Genomic DNA, 23,054 nt, shown 5'->3' with positions numbered 1-23,054 from the left:
GAAAGACATACGTTTCTTGGGGTTTTATTTTGCTGCAATTTCCTAGAACTGTATCTACTGGGACATAGGGCTAGTATAATCACACTTGCATTATCACCACTTGATGACTGCAGCATCAAGTAAATGACTTGCATGTGTAGACAGGCCATAACAGAGCAAATGCCACCAATGAAACATCCAGATCATCTCAAATGGGATGCTTTTCAGCGGAGCAAATTCACCATGTATAAGTATGAATAGGATTGCCAATTTTTCAACCTGTCATTGTAGTTGTGCCTTTAATAGCAGCTTGATGTGCAGACACTAGCAGGTAGCAATATTTATTTCCATGCCGTGAAACACTTCACCTGCTGATTTATTCATGTCATGCTGCCATTGAAGTTATAAAAGTAGGTCAGGGTTGTTGTTTTCTTGTAAACTGGCCATCTGGGGAACTCCGGAGGGCCAGGTTTGGCTTCCAGGCCTGAGGTTCTCTGCCCCTGATTTAGGGCTTTGAAAGCTTTGCCTTCTCTGGAACTCGAGAGCACTGTGTTTTCTTTTTAAAGCAGCGAGTTCAATTGACTGCAATGTCTCATCTACCCTGCATGAAGGCTACCCTGCCATCCAGTATGGAATTATGGAATATCAGATGATAACTGTGTATAAAAAATGTATGGGGCTGTGTTTCTGTTTTACTTTAATTCTCTGGAAAGAACGCAAGAGTATTGAGATTGAGCTTTATGATGAAACTCTCAACTTTTCATGTTCTCTGGAAGATTGGGGGGGGGCATTATTTTTTGCTGCTATTGCTGTTTTATCAAGGAAATATAAATGCTGGTCATATAATTCCTTGCAGACTGAAGCAACCTTAGGCCAACCAAAGTCTATTTTGAATCGTGGCTGCTTGGTGCAGCAACTACGATTTAGTTGAACCTTTGACAGCATTTTCAAAAAAACAAATAAATGGCTAGACAGAAAGTGCTAAAAGACTGACGCTCAGTTTGGAAAAGTTATGATTCTCTGAATAACAGCCTCTTTTTTTGCCACAAGCTTTTTTTTTTTGCATATTGATAAGTATTATACTTTTTAAAATTCCTCATTGTTTTTTACTTTATTGATCAATATTCTTTCTTTTTTCCCCACAGCTGACATGATTGAGATACAAGAAGATAAACGATAAGAAGAGAAATTGCTGCAGAAAACAGCAGCCCATTTTTCTCTTCCCTCCCCCAAACCCCAGAATCTGGCTGAACAGCAGCATATTTTCAGGCAAGAAAAAAAAAAGACAATTATCCTTCATTTCCTCCCCTTTCCCCCATGGAATTCATGTCATATTAATAACAAACTTTTAAAAGGCATGAGACATCATGGGGAATGTAAACTCTTTTTTAAAATCGTGTTTTGGTGAAAGTGATGCACCTCCGGCCCAATCCATTGTTAACATCTTCTGCACAAGCTCAATGACAATGAATAGGAGACGTGCAAAAGTGCTCTTGAGCACCTTGTTCCATTCATTGGCGTGGAGGTCACACAGAAAATGTTCCCAGTGGTCAGTCCCTATTAATTAACCTTGTTGCCTTCCCAAAGCATCTTCTCAAGGTATGTCCATGCTACAAATTTGAACCAGCTTCATATCCATTCAACTATCATCTCTCTGAACCAAAGAACCATGGGAAATGTAGATCTATGAAGGGACAGGACCTGCAACAAAGAATTCTTAGCACCTGTATTAAACTATAGTTCCCATCATACTTTGAGGGAAGCCATGGGTTGTTAATCCTACTTAGATGCATTGAAATGAATGGAACTCAGGTTAGACTAACATTGCATACAACCCATTGAATACAACCCCATGACAGTTAAGCTAATTTCACACTGATTAGGCTTGTAGTGTTGATTGTGCCTAAAAATTATGGTTTGTTTCTTCTATGCCTCAAAATTATTTCCCCCTTTGAACACCTGCCATATTAGCACCCCATATGTAGGCTTCATTTTTTCATATTAGCACTATAAATACTATATAAGTTATACTAAACTATTTCTATTCACATATTTGTAAAAAGAAAAATATATATATATTATTTGTTTAATAAAGTGAATTGACACTGGGGAAAGGTGAGTCAGGAGGATAGTGTAGAATCACAGGTGATGCATGTTACTGAGCACAGATCCAAAGCTTCAAGTGCAAAATGTTCACATCTTGAGGCCTTTCAAGCAGTGTCTGAAGAAGAGTCATAAGAGGCAGACACAATGAAGTTACCAGGGCTGGAATGGCTCGCCACTGACTGAGCGGCCTGTTGGCTTAAGTTGTTGCAGATCAGCACCAGCTGGTTACTTTGAGCTTCGGAGAGTGTGCTGCAGCTCTGATACACACTAAAATTGGTCTTCCTACCAGGGATGTTCCCTTTCTCACACATGGTCTTGACCATCTTGGCCAGCTTGTTTTTACCTAGGGCTTGGCAGTTGTACCAGTGAAGTGCAGCTAGATTGACAACCGGCTTAATGGACAAGTAGAAAGGGGCATCCTCATAACGCATGGCGGGGGGGCGCCTTTGCGCATACTCCTTGTAGTCTTGCACCGGGCAGGTCTGCGGGGCATGTTGCGTCGCATACACTCTGGAGTCCGTGCCCGCTCTCTTGGTTTTAGCATTCCCATCACCACCATCTTGACCCATCCATTCCAAATATTCCAATCCAGTCTCTGTCACCCGAAGCCTAATGTCCCCCCATTTGAGGGTGGACCCATGAAAGCCTGTGCAATGGCCAAATGCCTTAGTGTTATTAAGCCAGACAAGGTTCAGCAGCCCCTCAGGATTATAGCGGCTCAGCAGGCCTCTTTTGCGTAGGATCAGCTCATCCGCAAAGGTAAGCTTCATCGACTTATGTGGTTTGTTGCCTTTCCCTTTGCACCTCAGCTCTATCTGCTTCTGCTTCAGCGCTTCTTGAGACCGTTTGAATTCCTTATCCCTGGTAATACTGTATCCATATCGGTGCTCCTTGAGATACCGCTCCAGCCCACACTGGTAGTTGGCCAAACTATTTGGCTCATATTCTGAACCATCCTTCTGTCGGGCATCAACAAAGAATGACGCTAGGTAAGCATCCAGCTCTTTGCAAGGAATGATGTAGATCTCACGAGTTTCTGAGGGATACTTAGAGATGAGAAACTCTCTGAAGTTACGGAGAGCTGTCTGGGTACTACGAATGGTTTTTTCATTTTGCTCTCTGCTCAGTTCTGCAGCCCTCTCATCTTGGTCTAGGAGAGGCAAAACAAGAAATGGGAAAGAATGAGTTTATTAGATCTGCCTTTTCTCAAATTGAAATTTTCCTTAAAACAAAAGAAAAAAATTAAGGTTCACAAAGACCACAAAGGTATTGTTTATTACATACCTGTCATGTTTGAAAAGCCAACTTCAGTTTCACAAATGATGTTATTAAGGATATGAAAAACAAACCAGTATGTGTTCTTCAAGTCACTGGCACAGATTTTAGGGCATGGAGATTTGTAAGTGTGTGTGTGTGGGGAATCTGAGATTTGAGCTGGTCTATATTTTGGAAGACGCTAGAAAATAGAAAACGTTTATCCTGATTCCAGTGTTGTGTGCAGAGGTCCGATTAAGAAAGGTAAACCCATTCTGAACCATTTCATTTGTGAAACCAGAGGTTGTACTGGTTCCATTAAAAAAAACACCCTAAAGCCACATTTATTACAGGAAAAATACTTTTAATGAAATGCATTTTTCAACATGCTAAATATGTTGTTTGCTTTGGCATAATACATATTACTGTAATGTGTCAACATATACACAAAGCAAAACTTTTAAGGTAACTACAGATCAATGTACAGTTTGCTACAAGAGAAATATGATATATATATAAATCATAAGTGCCACCACGCTAGGAGACTCTCTCTCTCTCAATCTCTCTCTCTCGCTAGGAGACTCTCTCTCTCACACACACACACACACACACACACACAGGATTACCTATCCAGGCATCAATTAGATCCATACCTGTTTCATTAGCATAAATCACTGGCACGCTTTAGATCAGAGGAAAGGCCTTCATTCATTGGTAAGTGTGCACATCCAGTCTATGTAGGCCCACTGCCATGACAGCTCCTCCCACAGGCTTCCTGTCCTAGCACTTCCTTATTCCCTTACTAAATCCTGAGTCTCTCCACTTAGATCCATAACTCATTATACCTCTTTCCTTTTTTCTGTTTCTTTTTTTTTTTTTACAATAAACTCTATGAAACAATAACAAACATTTACAATAAATATTTCCAGTACTTAATACCATACAACCCCCTCTAGCCAAAGGTCAGAGCCTCAGACGTTACTAGCACATGACCTAGATGGAGCCACATCTGTACCATCGACTCAGTTAGTTACATAGTCCTTGAGGTATGCTGGTTTCTTTAAAAGACAGCCTGATCTGGACATTTTTAATTCTTGCCCTTTGTCACTGTTCAAGCTGTTGAAAACTGTTCAACAGTTTTCACTGTTGAAAACTCACTGTCCAAGAGATCTTGGATCTCTTCCAAACCTTGGGATTTAGTCTCTGAGGGAATTTCAGATTCTGGCAGTTGCTGCAGCATATCGTGCTGTAACTCTTCTTTCTGCTTATAAGAGCGGAGATGCCTGCGATTAAAATGTAGTACACTGCCTTCTGGAGTAGTCACATCATAGGATCTGGGAGCTGCTGCTTATACCACAACTCCAAATGTTCATGTCTTTCCACAGGCTGTACCTACACTGGGCAGTTCTCCTCTAGGGATGGGAGGTCTCTGGCTGAACGGTTGTAATATGATGCTGGTCTCCTTTGATTGCAAGCTGTCTCCCTTCTGTGATTTCCTATTAGTGCTGGAACTAGCAGATCTCCATGCATTGGTAGCAGAGTTTTGGTTTTGCATCCCATCAGGGCTTGTGCTGGACTTGTCTGGCATCCCAGTGATATGGTATTTCGATGGACCAGAAGTGACAAATAGGGGTCCAACTCTGAGGTGACAGTTTTGTGCAGCAGTTTCTTTGCTGTTTTAACTGCTGACTCTACTTTTCCATTGCTTTGTGGATATGCTGGTGAGTAGGTAAGCTGGTCAGATGCCCAATGCTGTGAGAATACCCTGAATTCTTCACATGTGAACTGAGGTCCATTATCACTAATATCTGTCAATTATTCCATATCTGGAAAAGTGTGTCTTTAGCTTCTGGATCACTTCTCTGGCTCCTGTATCCTGCAGACTATCCATTTCCCAGAAGTTGGAATAGTAATCTACAGTTATGAAGTACTGCTTTCCTTTACAAGTAAATAGGTCTGTACCAAACTTTACCCACGGTCATATGGGATGTTCATGTGGCAATAAGATCTCTTTCTGTTGATGGTTGTCTCAAGAGTGGCAGGTCTCATGCCTTTCCATATATGCCCTCAACTGTGTACTCATTCCAGGCCAATACACACACTCTCGAGCCTGTCGCAAGCAGCTGTCAACTCCCATATGTGAGGCATGAATCTTTTCCATGACTTTATTTGGTAAAGAGGCTGGAATCAGAAATGTCTGCCCATGATATATAAATCCATCTTGGCCACTGAGTTCTTCCTTGAAGTGAAAATATGCTTTGGCTCCTGCAGGCGTTTGGCCTTTGTTTGCAGGCCATCCATCCAGAATTACCTGGTTAACTACTTGCAGTTGTGCATCCTGATCTGTTGCCTCTTTAATTTCCTATAGCTTTGTTGTTTTGATTTGGAGGTAGTGCATCATGTTGATCAATTCAATGTTCTAATCCCCATGTTCAGCTTCTCCTGTGCTGGACAGATAGGCATGATTCAGTGTGTCTGCCAACACTAGAGCTTTTCCTGGATAATATCTGATCTCTATCTGGTATTTCTGTAGACGCATCAACATGTGTTGTAACTATTTAGGTACACTAAGAAGAGGCTTTCTCATAATTGTCTCTAGCGGTTTGTGATCAGAAAGCACAATTACTGGGTGTCCATAAGTATACTGGCAGAAATTCTCTATTCCAAATACCACAACCAGTAGCTCTTTTTCTTTTTGTGCATACCCATGTTCTGTCTCTGGCATATTCAATACATATTCAATCAGTTACTCCTGTAGAAGAACTGCACCCAATTCCTTTTGAGATGCATCATACTGCAGAGTCAGCTGCTCTCATGGCTGATGGTATCCATCAGCGACAGGGGCATCCATCTTTAATTGCTTTAATGTCTTAAATATTCATTGCTGTGGCCCTGCCCAGTCCCACTCTACAGGCTGTTTTGTGAACTGGCATAGACACTCTGCTTCTGCTGCCAAATGTGGGCAAAATTTGGGCAGGTATCATCCCCATGAAGCACTGGACTTTGGTCACATCCTTTGGTGGTGGCATGTTCTGAATTGCCTCTATCTTGCTCGGATCTGGCCTTAGTACTTCAGCTGATAGCACATGCCCGATGTATGTCACTTGTTGTTGTTTGAGTTTAATTTTTTCTGGGTTTAGTTTGATGTTCCCCTCTCCACATCACCTGAAAGAATGATTGTAGCTTGTAACTCTGATCATTTTCTGCCTCTACATCATTTGCCCCTTCTCCTATAAACAGGATGTCATCTACAATTATTTTCACACCTAGCAATTCTTCAAGTGCCTGGTTTAATTTCCTCTGAAACACTTCGTGTGCTGGTGAGATGCCCATGGGAAGGCAGATCCATCTATAGCGGCCAAAATGTGTAGAAAATGTAGTCAATTTGCTTGACTCTTCATCTAGCTTTACATGCCAGGAGGCACTGCTGACATCACAAAACAGTGAATATTCGGGCTCTGGATCGATCAGGCAGGATATCATCAACTGTAGGCAATGGGTAATGCCATCTTTTGAGGGCTCGGTTTAATGGCTTGGGCTCTATGCAGATCATCACTTTGCCTGATGGGTTCTTTAATACAAGCATGCTGCTTATCCAGGGAGTATTAGAATTCTTCTGAGATGGCAATACCTCGTTTCTGAAAACTGTCTAGTTCTTTACAAACAGGCTCATACAATGCCTCTGGAAGTTTCCTTCATGGCAAGCAAACAGGATCTATTTGTGGGTCAGTTTCTAGTCATAGTTCTCCATCAAAACAACCATCGCCTTTTAAAGAACCATCTCCATAGTTCTCCAGGAAAGTTTCCATGGTCCAGGATTTGGGAGAATTTTGTACTGCACAGACAAATTTCTGGTGCAGGACACCAATCAAATCCATTGCTTGGATGGCTGCATTACCAAAATGGGTAGGTTGATTCCTTTCTTTCACAATTACAAATGTAAGTTGATTCGTTTTGTTGCTTTTAGGATTTGTTCGTGTCAGATTGCTATCCTCAGCACCGTCTGTGGAGTCTACAGCCTCCTGCACATGTCTTAATACATTTCCCTTGCCTTTTTTCCTACACACACTCTGGAAGTGGTTCAGTTTACCACAACGTGCACATTGCTGGCCAAACATAAGGCATTTTGCCTTTCTCTGCTCATGCTGCCTGCTACAGTAGATACAGCTCACAATCTGTGCAGAACCAGTAGTGTAGTGGCAAATTCAGAAGTGCAGGGCCCCTTTGTGACAGTCACAGCCACGCCCCCTTCTAAGATTGTACAACTTTGTAAGATATACAAAAATCCTTCAACTGGGATCCAAAAACAGTGCAGCTGAGAGTAAGGCAGGGGTATTTCAATTGGATGTCTGAGAAAAAATGCAAGGGTGTTAATCTTTTTCACTCACTCACAAACATTTTAGGTTTTCAGAATATGATACTCTATGGAAGTGTCACCCTCTCAACTCAGCCCTCATGGACAGATCCCTTCTAATCTAAACAGCCCCCTTGCATATGCCTTTAGCGCCCCAACATTACCCATTAGCCTTCCCTAAGCTCCTTCCTTATATCTCTCCCATTCCAGGACAGAAACATCCATACACCCAGCTGGATTGAACCACACACACACACACACACACACACACACACAAACACACCTTCTTTCTCCTCTCCCCCAACTGATTTTTTTCTGCTTCCTTCCCTCCACCAGGGTTGGTTTGCCCAGATATATGCCAACCTTGGACCAAAAAGTGTAGCTGACAGAGCAGGTTGCATTTGGCAATTCTGCTTACTGTAGAAATTAATGTTCAAGAATTAACAGCCCCGGCACGACCCGCCACCACTACACTGCTGTGCAGAACCCTGATTTACTTGTTCCTGCCTTGATTTGATTGGTTTTGTCCTGACTTTATGTACAGCAGGGGCTGCTTGCACTCCTAGGGTTTTTAATCTGGTTTTGGAGGCCTCTGCTGCCCAAGTTATTTCCAAGCATTTGCCTAAGGTAAGATCACTTGCTCAGAGCAGGTGTTCATGCAACCGGTGATCAGTATGCCACACACAATTCTGTCCCTGATAAGGGAATCTTCTAGCTCTCCAAAATAACATGAGCTTGCTAAAGTTCACAGCACTGTGACATAGCAATCTAATCCTTCTCCTTCCTCCTGATTTCTTGTAAAGAATTTACATCTCTCCACTGTCTCATTGAAATTTGGAGAACAGTAGGCCTCTAAAGCTGCTAGTAGAGCTGACAGTGTTGAAGCAGTGCTGAGCACATATTTTTCTTCCCTGCATCCCAATCAAGTGAAATAAAAGTTTCACTTTCCCGCTTCCTGCTTCTTCAGGCATTGCCTGGTCTATAGAGAGCTCAAACTCCTGCTTCCAGCAGATCCATTCTTGGGCCAGGTTCTGGTCTGCAAAATCCAGGAGGTTTCAGCCCATGTGCCACGTCTGCTTGTTCAAAAAATCACTCCAGGGGTTTTTAAAGAAACACTGCCACCATGTTTCATTCGCATAAATCACTGGCAGGCTTTAGATTAGAGGAAAGGCCTTTACTCAGTTGTGTGCGCACATCCGTCCATGTAGGCCTGCTGACATAAGTGACAGCTCCTCCCGCAGACTTCCTGTCCCAGCACTTCCTATTCCCTTACTAAATCCCGAGTGTCTCCACTTAGTTCCATTACTCATGATACAATAACCACTTAGGTCAATCAGTGCTAAAGTACTGGATGATTCCACCAGACTATTTATTGGGCCACAGTAATGAGCCATTTCATCTGATATGTGCTGAATTTTCATTCATGCGGAAACCACGGAGAAGACCCAAGCTGAGACATCTGGATGTCTTGGACTTCCATCATGATTTTATTTATTTTATTTATTATTAAATTTATTAATCGCCCATCTGGCTGGTCACCCAGCCACTCTGGGCGATGTACAACATACAATAAAACAGTTTAAAATAATAAAATTCTACAATAAAAACAATTTCTAAAATACCCTAACCCACCCCAAATGCCTGCCTGAACAACCACGTTTTTAATGCACGACGGAAGCTCATTAAAGAGGGGGCATGACGGAGTTCCCTAGGGAGGGAGTTCCACAGAGTGGGGGCCACCACAGAAAAGGCCCTCTCCCTCGTCCCCACCAGTCTAGCTGTCCTGGCTGATGGGACAGAGAGAAGGCCATCCGAGGCTGATCTTGTTAAGCGGCCTGTCTGGTGCTGCTGGAGGCGCTCCTTAAGATAGGCTGGGCCGGAACCATATAGGGTTTTAAAGGTCAAAACCAACACCTTGAATTTGGCCCGGAAAACAACTGGTAACCAGTGCAACTCCTTCAGCACTGGAGTGATGTGATCTCGCCGGCGGCTGCCTTTAATCAGGCGAGCTGCCATGTTCTGTACCAGCTGCAGTTTCCGAACCGTCTTCAAGGGTAACCCCACGTAGAGCGCATTACAGTAGTCTAAACGAGAGGAGACCAGGGCATGTACTACCAATGGGAGCAGATGGTTGGGAAGGAAGGGGCGCAGCCGCCGTATCAGATGGAGTTGATACAGCGCTGTCCGGCTCACAGCTGACACCTGAGCCTCCATGGACAGCTGGGAGTCCAAAATGACCCCCAGGCTGCGGACCTGGTCTTTCAAGGGTAGCCGTACCCCATTCAACACCAGGTCAACATCCCCTAGCCTTCTCTTGTCTACCACCAAAAGTACCTCGGTCTTGTCAGGGATCAGCTTCAGCTTATTCCTCACCATCCAGCCACTCACCGTCTCCAGACATTTGGACAGGGATTCTACGGCCAACGTTGATGAAGATTTGAATGAGAGGTAGAGCTGCGTGTCATCCGCATATTGATGACACTGCACCCCAAAACTCCTGATGATAGCCCCCAGCGGCTTCACATAGAGGATGGGGAGAGGATGGAACCCTGTGGCACCCCACAAGTAAGTGGCCACGGGTCCGAAACCTCCTCTCCCAGTGCTACTCTCTGGTACCTGCCGGAGAGGAAGGACCAGAACCACCGCAATACGGTGTCTCCAATGCCCAACCCGTCCAGGCGGTCCAGGAGGATACTGTGGCCAACGGTATCAAAAGCCGCTGAGAGGTCGAGGAGAACAAGGAAGGAGCATTCACCCCTATCCAGAGCCCTCCTCATATCATCTACCAAGGCCGTTTCTGTCCCATGCCCAAGTCTGAAGCCCGACTGAAATGGGTCTAGATAATCAGTTTCTTCCAAGTGTGCCTTCAACTGCATCGCCACCACCCGCTCAATCACCTTGCCCAAAAATGGCAAATTTGAGACCGGGCGAATGATCACCTCTTTATGCCTTTTGAAAGTGTGTAAGGAATGCTTTTGTTTTAATTAATTATATTCTAGTCTCTTCAAATGAAACATGGGCTGTCCAAATAATAGAGAAGTACCCTGTAATATATACCTGCCAGAAAAGCAAAGTTCAGTGAAGCCAGGGGCTGAGGAGTTCCTAATTTAATTATAATCTTTCAATCTACACTGTGGTTCCCAATGTAATTTTCAATAACGTTATAACCAACAATAAAAACAATAAAAACAATTTGATACCAAAGCAAAACCAAGATCAGCAGAAGCAAATAAGCATAGCTATCTCCCATCATGACTCTTTGGAAAAACACATACATCCCTCAGTCTCCCTGTTCACTTAAGCATACTTTCATCAATCAGCAGCCTTGTAGTTTATGCTGCTGAGACTTAGGGACAAGCTATGTGTTACATCATTAGTGTGAATACAGTGAATGTGGTTATTCTTACCACCTTAAATATCAGTTTTGGGGCCCTCAGATTAGGATCAGGATTAACATGTGCAAGGAGAAAGGGTTACTCCTTCCCCACATTGTGGTCCCAATGAAAATACTCCCCCTCCCTCCTCCAACACCCCCCCCCCCACTATTAGCTTTGGAAGGGAAGCTTCCATCAGTGCAAATGGAAGCTAATAGGGCTAATAGCAACTTCAGGGTGGCCGTGGGAGGTTCGTGATCGTGACATGGGGGAAAGGGTTTAATTCCCTTCTCCCCATGCCATGTGTGACACTAAGCTGCCTTTCAGCATCCTTTTCCCTATAGCTGTAGGCATTCTTGGCTGGGGCAGCTGTTTCTCATCAGGGTACAGTATTGTTTGGGCTTCCAACCCTTTAAAATAGGAAGCCTATATGGTATACAGATTGTTAGAGTAAGTTAAAGCCATTCTCCTTTAAGTGGCATTTTGCCAGCATTGTCTCTTAGCCTTTAAAGTGCTAACTAGTATTTACTTGCTTATCTGCTTAAAACTTGATTGGAGAAGTGGGCAATTATTTCTGCCCCTCCCCCAGCCAAGATGCATAAATGTGGACTAGGATCTTTCATTTGGTGAGGATGGAGCTTTCACTGTTTCTCCTGACTAACTTCAGATGACTTGTGTGGCTACTATGTGTGGGTAATTTATTGCAAAAGGTTTAGTGCAGGTTGGCAAGTTTTATACTTGGTTTTCTTTAGTGCCTACTTTGTTTCCCCTTCCTGTTTCTTATTGTATTCTTGTAATAAACTTTGTCTATTAATTTGGGAACTGGAGGTTGATTTCTAAACAAACTCAGAAAAGGAGTTGTTGCTTTTCTCTGCCTGTATGGCTTAGTCTGTTACATGCTACCGAGTCAGAGAAGATGCATGGAGGTTAGGGCAGTCTAGTGGTTAGCCAGTGGCGACTGAGGGCTTGGCTGTCTGTTTACCTGCTCTCAAGCAGTATACTCCCAATAGCTTGTCTCACCTCAAGGGGGTTAAGCAGGAGCAGGTGGCTGCAGTTTCTACTGATTGGCTAAATAAAACAAAAATAATCACACCATGGTCTTATTCTTACTTAAACTCTAAAAGACAAACACGTTCATTGCATAACTTTAGCATAATGCAGTTGCATGTATGAAAGAGCTATCACAATGGAGTTTTTGTAAACACTTCATATCCCTCAAACATAGCAGTAGTTCAGATGGTTACATAGTGAATGGCAAGATGACACATGCATATACCTGTGTCTTGCTGTCACTTGAGGCTCTCAGGCAACCCCAGTCTGAACAACAGTAACAATATTTATCACAAATGTAGGCAATATATAGGGCACATTTTCCCAGGTTGAAAGTATTGTATTTCAATGTTCACAGAATGTACAGTTCTGGAAACAGATGTGCATCCTCAAGGGAAAGGGTGTGGGTTATGTGTAAGGAATGTGCATCTGTCACACACCAAAAGTGATGGTGCAACAAGATACTTAGCTGTCTCTCTGTTCTGTCTAAAAAATAATTCAGTATGGTTAGATACTCTGACACCAAGAGAACTTGGCCCAGCAGAAGTTGGGAGAGCAGAAGTGAGAGAGCTTGGGCCCCAAAGTCCTTGAAGAAGTTCTGTAGGCAGAAGGAGCTGAAAGATAGGAAAGAATTACTACAGCAGCATACTGTGGGAAGCAGGAGATTAAGTGCATCCTTTTCCCCTATAAAAATAGGGCAGCAGACTGGTGAGGTGCAATTCTGGCAATAAGGAATACATAGCAGCAAGAAATGACCACGTGGTGGCAACCATGTGGCTTCTTCAACCTCGCTCTGAGGGATTCCTCATCTATTACCAAAGGGTGAGCATTGGTCACCAACTCCCATGAAGACAAGGTTATGAAACAGGAAGGACGGTTCGGACCAGCTCTTCAAGCAATCCCATTTCCCTCACTCAAGTGACTGACAGCAGGAAGGGGTAGGTGGGTCTAATCTGTGGAATGCCAAGAAGACCAAAGAGCGATAATTGTGGGGATGCCTTTCCTTCTTTGTTTGCAGTTAACTTCATGGCTCATTGTGAAATGCTGACAGGCATTCAATTTGTGTGTCAGCTATTTTGACAAGACATCGTATTTAATGTTAATCAGTGTGACAAGGACTAAATGTTTTCTAAAATAAACTTGGCCTGTGGAAATGAGTTATTATGAAGAGCTGTAACTAAATGGCTTTTGGAGTTCTATTGCCCTATTTTCAATCTAAAACAGGCTCTCTGTATCATTATATGATGCCATTTCCTCACAGAAATATTATACCAGGCTTCTCCAAACTGGTGTCCATCAGATGTGTAGGGCCACAACTCCCATGTAGTCCAACACATGGATGGGGCATACTGATAATTATAGATCAACACATCTGGAGGGCCCCAGGTTGAGGGAGGCTGTATTATGCTGTATGAATCCGTATCTGTTTGAAACATGTACAAAGGATGGTTTTTCCAAGAATAAATTCCTTTTGGGGTTGGTTTTGTTTTTAGATGGGGTAGTACAAGTCCAGGTTTTCCACAGTGCTCAGCAAAGGCAGTGACAGAGGAAGCCTATGCATGTTTAGTCAGAAGTAAATATCAATATATTCAATGGCACCCCCTAGTAAGTGTGTTTAGGACTGCAGCCTGAGACTAGTGGCATAAACTGAGAAAATATCTGGCAGGTATTGTTAATCTTACCCTATCCTCTGTTTCTTTACCCATTTACCACTGTTTCCCACCTCACCAGTTAGAGGCAGAACAATCTCCCTTTCATAATTCTCAGGCTTGTTACCGAACATTTTAAGATGTCCCACTCTTTCAGGGCTATTTCTGGGAGCATTCACACAACCCTACAACAATCTTGGGTGATGAAGGCTGCAAAACTATGCATACTTTACTTAGGAATCAGCCCTGATGAACAAAGTGAGACTTGCGTCCAAGTACAGATTGTGCTACACAACTGCAATCCTATACACTTTTACATAGGAGTACAACCTACTGAATGAAGTAGCACTTACTTCCAAGTAAGTTCATAGCATTGTGCTGTAATTGTAGGCTGTTTAATGTATTCTGACAGCCAATAAATAGCTTAGAATTATTCATCCACCCTTTAACTATTCTTCTTCCCCATTTAAAGTTCATTGAGGAGCAGCTAAGTAGTAGTGTCTGTCTTGTTACAATAAGGCTGCAATCCTCTATATGCTTACATGAGCTTGTTGGGTCTTACTGCTGAGTAGACATGTATAGGATTGCAGTGTTCATGTTTCTTCTGGTCCTGTTATCAGTGTCTTTACATAAGAGATAGGAGTGGTTGTAAACTTCCAAAAAATTAGGTTCAAAAGAACCATTTATGCAGTAATAAGATTAACATGTATAACTTCTGTTCCCAATCCACTGACAAATACCACTTAGGTGTGTTGGAAAATCTGCCACTGGCTGATATCAACAGGTGACTGATTGGATTAAAATCACAATTATTTTCCAAAGCAATATTTGTGCCAATTTTAAGGTGGGGGGATTCACATAAAGAAGCAAATACAGGCAATTTTACCCAATGAAAATATTCACCCTATTATTCCTGTGAACATAGCTTTCCACTCAAGTACCTATGTTGCTCAGAATGCCTGTACTCCAAAGTATTTTGCATACACCCCGCAATTATTTTAGAACTTTCCATGTCATCAAAATTTTGATGGACAATGTACCATTCCTGTTCATGTTTAGATATCAGTGTGAAATATGCTAAACAGTCCACACATATTTACAGACGGGCTTGTCACAACATAAGAGTGTCGAATGGGTTATGGCTTCTTATCCTTGCCTGGTGAAGGTGAACGACAGGTCTGCAAGGAGTCTATTATGACATCTTCTATGAATTAAAGATCCCCTGTAGTATGAATCCATCAACTCCTCTGGCAATAGCAAACATAATTACTCTTTGAGATGCGCAGATATAATTATTAAGCATGGTTTAGGGTTCAGAAATGCTTGCAATTGGAGGCTAGGGATATTGGGGGCAGTGCCCCACCTCCCAGTCCCCCCCCCCATTAATTAAATTAGCACATGCTCTGGACGCTTGATTCTTTCTGTGTGTCGGCCTTAGTGCCCCCTGCACTCAGCACTGTTTCGCCGAGCACCACAAAACAAGGGGAAAGTTCTGAGCATGCTCAGTGTGTGCGCAGGCTCAGAAGGTTCCGCTACAGTGAGTTCACTGAGACTGAAAGGCAGAGAAGGAGTTCAACAGGAGGGTCACTGCCTGTCACTAACATATTTGGTCCTGATCCAGTTCTATGGAGCCAATCAGGACCATCAAATTAAGAAACTGGTGCAGTGATAATGGGAACCCATGATCAATTGGGTTTTTGAATTGTCCCACATGGTGTGTTTGCGTATGAAACTAGTACATTTCATTTTCTCAACTTCCTCAGAAGCAAGAGCGAGTGGGGCTTTCTTCACACTGAGCTTTTATCCTGCGATTGAGATTGCTCCTTCCGGAAGTTTGCGGGCTCTTTACATGATGCTGTGATCATTCGAGGCATCTCCTGCACTAAATGCCCTTTGATCCATTTTTCAATAGACCACAGATAATGAGCTATCAAATTACCCTGTTGTGTTCGGCTTCAGTTTCCTCCATGAAAAGAGCAAAAGCGGCAAGAAGAGGAGCGAGATCAATGAAAGATAATGGAAGACTCAGAGCATCTCTACACCTCCAGCTTATTTCACATTCATGACTGGCCACTCATTGAATTGTGTGGGTCCATTACATGACATCATCATCGTCCAGTCATTATCCTCCCATTTCCACCCACCTATCCTGTGTTTTCCTCAAATGGGAAAAATGTGCTATTTCCCCAAATATGCGCAAATGGAGCACCATGCCCTCCCTGTATATTTCTCCCCTAGTGTGAATGAACCACTGCGTGTTGGCAGCTGTGGGTGGTTGTTTTGGGTTGTTGGGGGTGCAGTCATGATGGCAAAGGTGATGACAATGGGCTGTGGGGCATCTCACCTTCCCATGCCTGCACCACTTTGGGTCCTTGCCATTTTTGGTCTGCAGTGCTCTTAACAAGGCAACAGGTCAGCAGAGCAGCAGATGGGCAAGGCGGCAGGTCGGCAGAGCAGCGTGCCAGCCTTCCAACCTGCCAGGACACCCTCCTGCTGTGCATTCCCAGTGAGTAAACGGCAGAGATTTACAAAAACACTGAACGGGGAGGTGGGGAGATGGTGAGGGGACTGTCTGCATGTCACTCCCCATCCACCAGTAATGTGCAAGGGAAGGGAAAGGGGCAGGAACTAGGGAGGAGCTGTCGCTATACCCCAAGTGCATGTAATGCTTTTTTGCAGAAAGGTGGCAATGCCTCTGAGTGGCATCACCACCCCCATGAGAAGGAAAGAAACGAAAAATAACATGATGGGGATGGCCATCTAAAGAGAACGACCCAGTCCTGCGCTGATACTGGATGGGGAAAGAACCAGCATTGATGGGCAATTCTCCACCTGTGTGATGGAGCCCTCAGATACGGGGAGAAGGAGGGGGAAGGGGGTGGGGGAAAAGGAAGCACGTGATAAAGGGAGTGGTCATGATCCTGCATTTAAAACGGAAGCAGAAAGCCCCATTTTAAATGCAGGATTTTAGGCTGGTGTAGAGATTCCTCGTTAGTTGCTTTGCTGGGGTGGGGTCATTAGTTTTTGATTTCAATTATTTGTTGGAAATAGCTTTCTTTTTCATCTGGTGGCCTGGGTGATTGGGAACATTGGGGGGGGGGTAGGGGAAATTCAGCAAACCGTTAAAAGAGGGGGAAAGCCTTGAATTTTTTCTCCATTCATTTCCCAGCAGCAGTGGGATGAAAAAAGCCAACTCCGTAGGGAGCAGCTGTCTCAGGGCACCTGGAGGGCTTTGAGGTGATCCTTCCCAAGGCTCAGGCCCATAGCTGGGGGGGCAGGGGTTACAAGACTGCCCCCTAAATTTGTTTTACAAACAAATAATTTAAAAAACCGTTTACAATTTTGTCTTTAAAAGGCCTGGAAACAAGATGAACTCCCCCTCCCCCCCAAACTTTTAGGCTGGCTACAGGCTTGCCAAGGCTTCCCTTATCCCTGCCTTTCCTGCTGGGCAAGGGAGGCGAGGGATAACAGAAGCAGACTCTGTGGGGAGCAGCCGCCTTGGAGTGAACTTAAAACTTTTCAGGTTGCTGGGGAGGGAAGGGGGTTGAAACCTCCTCCCTTCCCCATGACCCTGAAGCAGCCAGGATTGCTACTGCTCTGAAGCTGTTGGCAGCAGGCTGAGGCTTCTGCAGAGGAGAGGGGGCCGCAACCTCCTCCCTTCCCCCGTGACCCTGAAGCAGCCGCCCCACAGTATGCCTCTCCCCACCCACCGACCCACTGCCTGTGTGTGTGTGTGTGTGTGTGTGTGTGTCTACGATCCTAAACACACTTACCAAGGAGTAGGTACCACTGAGTTCAATACAACTTCCTTCAGAGTAAAAATGCTTAGGACTGCGCTGTCGATAAAGTTTTTGTGGGCCTGTACATTAGCTCCATCCTAGAAGCCTGATTGTTGATGGACAAAATGATGGGTATCTAATTTGCTGTTGACAAATCTGTGTATTTCTTTTGGACTGTTTTGGGTCTTTGTGGGTGGATGGGGAAGGACTACAAATCATTCTTCTTTGCTATGCATTCAAACAGGTAGATACATCATTTGTTGAAGAGGGCGTCGCTGTGCAAATCTGAAATATCTAATCTGTTTTTGTTTTTGCTAAATGTGGTGTGTGTGGTGCGTGTGTGTGGTGCTTGTGTGGCAGAACTCATGCTATGCTTTCTCTACTTGCTTTATAAATTTAAGCTCGTATCAATCCATCCACATATTCTTTTCTCTTCCCACCACCTCCATTACTCTGAATCCTTTCCATCCATCCATCCATCCATTTCCCTAGCCTGTTTCTTGACTCCATCCATCCCCACATGGTCCCTTTCCACCTTCCCATTCCATCATCTGCCTCCACTGTAGAAATCACTCCCTCCTTCAGCTAATGCCCCATCATCTTAAATCTAGCCCTCTTCCTGCCCCAACTCTCATCCTTCCCTTCATTCCCATCCATCCATCCATCCATCCATCCATCTGCTAATCCTCCCAACACACACACACCCTTCTCATCCTTCCTCATTCACACCTATTTATATCACTCATACCTCTCCCACACACAGAGATAAGAAATTACCTTTTACCAAGTCAAACCTTTGGTCCATCTGTCTCGGGATTGTCTACACTAGGGGTGAGCAGACTTTCAGGCTTGTGGGATCTACTTTGCATTACTTCCAGATGGGCTGTACCCATATTTAACCTTGGGAATTAATTTTTCTCAATGTCAGATTAGCTAATGATCCTGGGATAGGTGGGTGGGCGAGTGTTCTGAGGGCTTTCCTTCTCCTTCAGATAAGGCGTCAGCTGCAGATGTTTGTTTTACCATATGCTTTGTATTGGTGCATATTATTCGGTTTGTTTTTCTTCCTGTGGCATGCTGTAGTCTTGATTACTGAGGTTAAACTCTGAAGCTGCAATCCTATGTGCACTTATCAGAGAGTAAGCCCCATTGAACTTAATGAGACTTACTTCTGAGTAGAGTTGTGCTGCATCTTGTCTTGCTGGTTTTATGGCATCTGAATTATTTAATATTAGACTGGCTGGCTTGTATGTGTGACCTGTGTTCTGTACTGATGCTTTTGACTGAGTCCCTGTGGTGTGAGTAAGCTGTATTATTTTTTTGGTGCTGGTTTTATGGGGTTACGAGGTTGCATAGCAAATTAGATATAGTTGGCACCACCTCCCATCCTATCAGCCATAGTGGCCACCAGCCACCCCTTTCCCCCCCGAAGACTGATCGTTTGGCAGTTTTAAAAGTGTGCATTTTTCCTGATCAAATATCCACATTTTTCCCTATAGCCTACTGTGTGAAACATGGGGAGGGGGATGTGCATTTGAGCAAGTGCACACTGTTGAATATGAATGCAAGTTTGAGAAACAGTGAAAAATTCCCCCAAATTGCACTCCTGCTTGCATTCATGTCCAGGACTGAAAACGGGACACATTCGCATGATTTGCAAACTGGAAGAAAATTCTCATATATCCCTAGCGACTGGTAGTAAGCTTTAAGCTAACATATGCTGGTTTACAGTCAAGTAAACTGTCAAATCATTTTAATAATAATAATACACTCTGGGGTGGGGGCACCAAAATGACAAGGGCCATTTCTGGGAGGGAATCGGCAGAGAGAGGCAGCAAATGATCCCATGGCCAATTCCAACCCCTGACCCATGATTGGCCATGATGTCTGCTGCAAACCAATTTATAGTATTGATAGTTACAGGAGAAATATTTATCATTGTGGTGTCATTTTGCAAATTGGATGAGAGAAATTCTGAAGATAACAGGCCAAATTTCAAATGGTATACATTTCTATTAGATTCAATGACAATAGTTTGCATTGACTGAGAATTTGGCTCAATTCCCAGATGCCAGGTTTCAAGAAGTATTTCTCTTCTTGCTTGGCTTACTTCAATTAATAAATCAGAGTACAGGTTTACGCATTAAAAAGGTTCAGACATTCATTTCCCAGTCCATCTCGTATTATTGGCTTCAAGTTCAGAGAGGCAAAATTACAGATTTTTAATCCATCAAAGCAGCAATACATGCTGGGCACAGTCCTCTAGTAAATTCCCTAGCACATGTCCCATGGGGTTCTTGCATAATTCCTATTCATCTCAATGGGGCTTGCTCTGGAGAATGTATCAGTGGATTGTATCCACAACCTCTGCTTCTACTGCTGCTTATGGTTATTATTGATAATATTAAACCCCATTGCAGCACACCACAATCAGTTATGTTCCCAGAGAGGTTCACTTGGTGCCTGTGTTGTTATCTTTTCAGCACCAGACAAAGACCTTTCTTTTCTCCCAGGCATTTTAGGGACCTAGTTCTAGATTTTTATGCCTGTGTTATCAGTTCCTGTGCAATATGTTGTTTTGTATGGTAGTGTATTCTTTTAAATATTTGTAATGTATTTTATATTTTTAACTGTTTGTAACCCACCCAGAGAACATTGGTTATTGGGCGGATTAAAAATAAAATAAAATAAATAGCTCACAGAGGGAAACCACAGCTCAAGTCAGAGGGTATGTGATCTGAGGTTACGTACAGTCAGGGCCAGAAATATTGGAACAAGGATAACTGTTTTGGCAGTTGGCCTCTGTACACCACCACACTGAAGTTGAAAGGAAACACACCCAGATGGGAGCGAAGTCAGGACTTTCAGCTGTAATTCAAGGGGCTTGACAAAAGTGGGGCACTAACCATTCAGGAAGGACAGCCAGTGGCATACACACACCCATCGTTGGTGGCTCATAAGTAATGGAACGAATGACTGACAAGCAGCTGCATGGCCAGGTGTGGCCTGTTTCCTGGGTACCTATGACCAATCAAGCAGATAAAAGGCCTGGAGGTGGTTCTGTTACATTTGCATTTGGTAGCTGTTCACTGGAACACCCAACATGAGGTCCAAAGAGGTGTCCATGCGAGTGAAGGAGGCCATCATTAGGCTGAGGAAAAAACATTGACCCATCAGAGAGATAGCAAAAACAGTGGGAGTGGCCAACACAACAGTTTGGAACATCCTGAAAAAGAAGGAATTAATTGGCAAGCTCAGCAACAGCAAAAGGCCTGGAAGACCATGGAAGACAACTAAAGTGGATGACCGCAGAATTCTGCTCATGGTGAAGAGGAACCCTTTCACAACATCTAGCCAGGTCAAGAATGCTCTTGAGGAGGTAGGCATGTCATTGTCAACATCTACAGTCAAGAGACGGCTTTATGAATGTAAATACAGAGGCTTCACAACAAGGTGCAAACCACTGGTAACGCTCAAGAACGGAAACGCCAGATTAGCCTTTGCCAGCAAACACATAAAAAGCCTGCCCAGTTCTGGAATAAGATTCTTTGGACTGATGAGACCAAGATTAACTTGTACCAGAATGACGGGAAGAGAAAAGTGTGGAGAAGGAAAGGAACAGCTCATGATCCGAAGCATACCATATCATCTGTCAAACATGGCGGAGGCAGTGTTATGGCATGGGCATGTATGGCTGCCAATGGAACCGGGTCACTGGTGTTTATTGATGACCTGACTGCTGATAAAAGCAGCAGGATGAATTCTGAAGCGTATAGGGCTATACTTTCTGCTCAGATGCAGCCGAATGCTGCCAAACTGATAGGACGCCGCTTCATATTGCAGATGGATAATGACCCAAAACATACAGCAAAAGCTACCCAAGAGTTTCTGAAGGCAAAGAAGTGAGATGTTCTTCAATGGCCAAGTCAGTCACCTGCTCTCAACCCAATAGAGCATGCTTTTCACTTACTGAAGACAAGACTGAGGGCAGAAAGACCCACAAACAAGCAGCAGCTGAAGGCAGCTGCAGTAAAGGCCTGGCAAAGTGTCTCGAGAGAGGAAACTCAGCATTTGGTCATGTCCATGGGTTCCAGACTTCAGGCAGTCATTGACTGCAAAGGATTTTCATCCCGGTATTAAAGGCAATCCTTGAAATGATGTTGGTTTGTTCCATTACTTATGAGCCATCAACGATGGGTGTGTGTGTATGCCACTGGCTTTACGTCCTGAATGGTTAGTGCCCCACTTTTGTCAAACCCCTTGAATTACAGCTGAAAGTCCTGACTTCACTCCCATCTGGGTGTGTTTCCTTCCAACTTCAATGTGGTGGTATACAGAGGCCAACTGCCAAAACAGTTATCCTTGTTCCAATATTTCTGGCCCTGACTGTGTATCTCTAAGTATCTGCTGCTTCATGTAAAGATTATAGAATCACAGAATCCTAGGGTTGGAAGGGGCCTACAAGACCATTGAGTTACCCCCTGCTCAATGCAGGAAGCCTGATTCCCAGGCAGTCTCCCATCTAAGCACTAACCAGGGCTAACCCTGCTTAGCTTCTGAGATCAGATGAGTTCAGGCACATCCAGCCCTTTGCGCATATTATGTTATTTTGCCCTATGGTCTCTGCCTTTATTGTACTTTATTTTTTTATTATACAACATTGCGATTTTAAGGGTGGGAGAGAACTCTCTAAATAAATAAGAAATAAGAAGCAGAGTTTGGACAAAACTAGACATGATCTTGATTTATGTCAAATTTCTCCTACTCCATGGGTGACTTTGTTTAACACTGGCCAGCAATGGAGGCTGTAAACTGGCTCAGAAGGCCACATTGAGGGGAGGAGCTTTTTAGCACTTTCTCCTTGGGTATTATTTCCACTGAAAATCACCTCCCCCACCCTGAGCTCCATTTCCTCCCACAGGGGAATAAGTAGATGGAGAGGAGTTCATTGGAAATACTGGGTAGAATCCAACTAAAGTCCTACTTAGAGTAGACCCATTGAAATGAATGGGACTTATCTTTATCATGACTAATTTACGTCCCATTCATTTCAATGGGTCTACTCTAAGTAGGACTTTAGTTGGATTCTACCTACTGACAGATATGAATTGATAAAAAGCCTCCCCAACGCAGGACTTCTGAGCCAGATTTGTAAAACAGACAGAGAGAAAGAGAGACCCTTAAAGTTTCAGACCAAATGAATGGAGTAAAAATAAACAGGGCCAAGGGGAAAAACAATGGAGAAGAAAATGAAACACTTAGGAACCTCTTAATAACTCTTCCCCTTCATCACTTTATCTTCCCATATCCCATCATCCCCAAATACTTTTATCCTAGTGAGACCCACTTGATCACTTCCAGAATTGGAGGTGAGCTGGTTGGGGGTGGGGGAGGGAAAGGAATTTGGGTGATGGACTCTGGGAAGGTCAAGCATTCATCTCCCCTCACTCACAAACCCCTTTGGAGATTAAGCAGAGACATGCGCTCTACACACTCTATTCCTCTGGAT

The 23,054-nt window shown here is 43.7% G+C and overlaps 1 protein-coding gene across 2 annotated transcripts in view; it reads right to left on the bottom strand.

Moving 5' to 3' along the window:
* Nucleotides 1–1,095: 1,095 nt before the first annotated feature.
* Nucleotides 1,096–23,054, bottom strand: part of KIAA1958 (KIAA1958 ortholog) — a 46,967-nt gene continuing 25,008 nt past the window's right edge. Inside the window, exons 1-2 of one of the 2 annotated variants that reach the window (XR_014787821.1) lie at nucleotides 3,993–4,298; nucleotides 2,049–3,235 (exon numbers count right to left, since the gene is read on the bottom strand). Coding sequence is in view for 1 of the 2 variants with exons in the window: in XM_084834715.1 (XP_084690841.1) it covers nucleotides 2,190–3,235 (1,046 nt within the window). In the remaining variant the exon portion in view is untranslated. Of the gene's footprint in view, nucleotides 3,236–3,992; nucleotides 4,299–23,054 lie in introns of those variants that run through there. The other variant, XM_084834715.1, reaches the window with a different exon arrangement.

Source organism: Heloderma suspectum, chromosome 2 (genome assembly GCF_057233095.1).
Source record: "Heloderma suspectum isolate Gila_16-S chromosome 2, 16-S_ref, whole genome shotgun sequence".
In the NCBI taxonomy this organism is placed as follows: domain Eukaryota; kingdom Metazoa; phylum Chordata; class Lepidosauria; order Squamata; family Helodermatidae; genus Heloderma; species Heloderma suspectum.
Note: the sequence above shows the minus strand (reverse complement) of the source record. Positions and strands in the feature narration are given on the sequence as shown.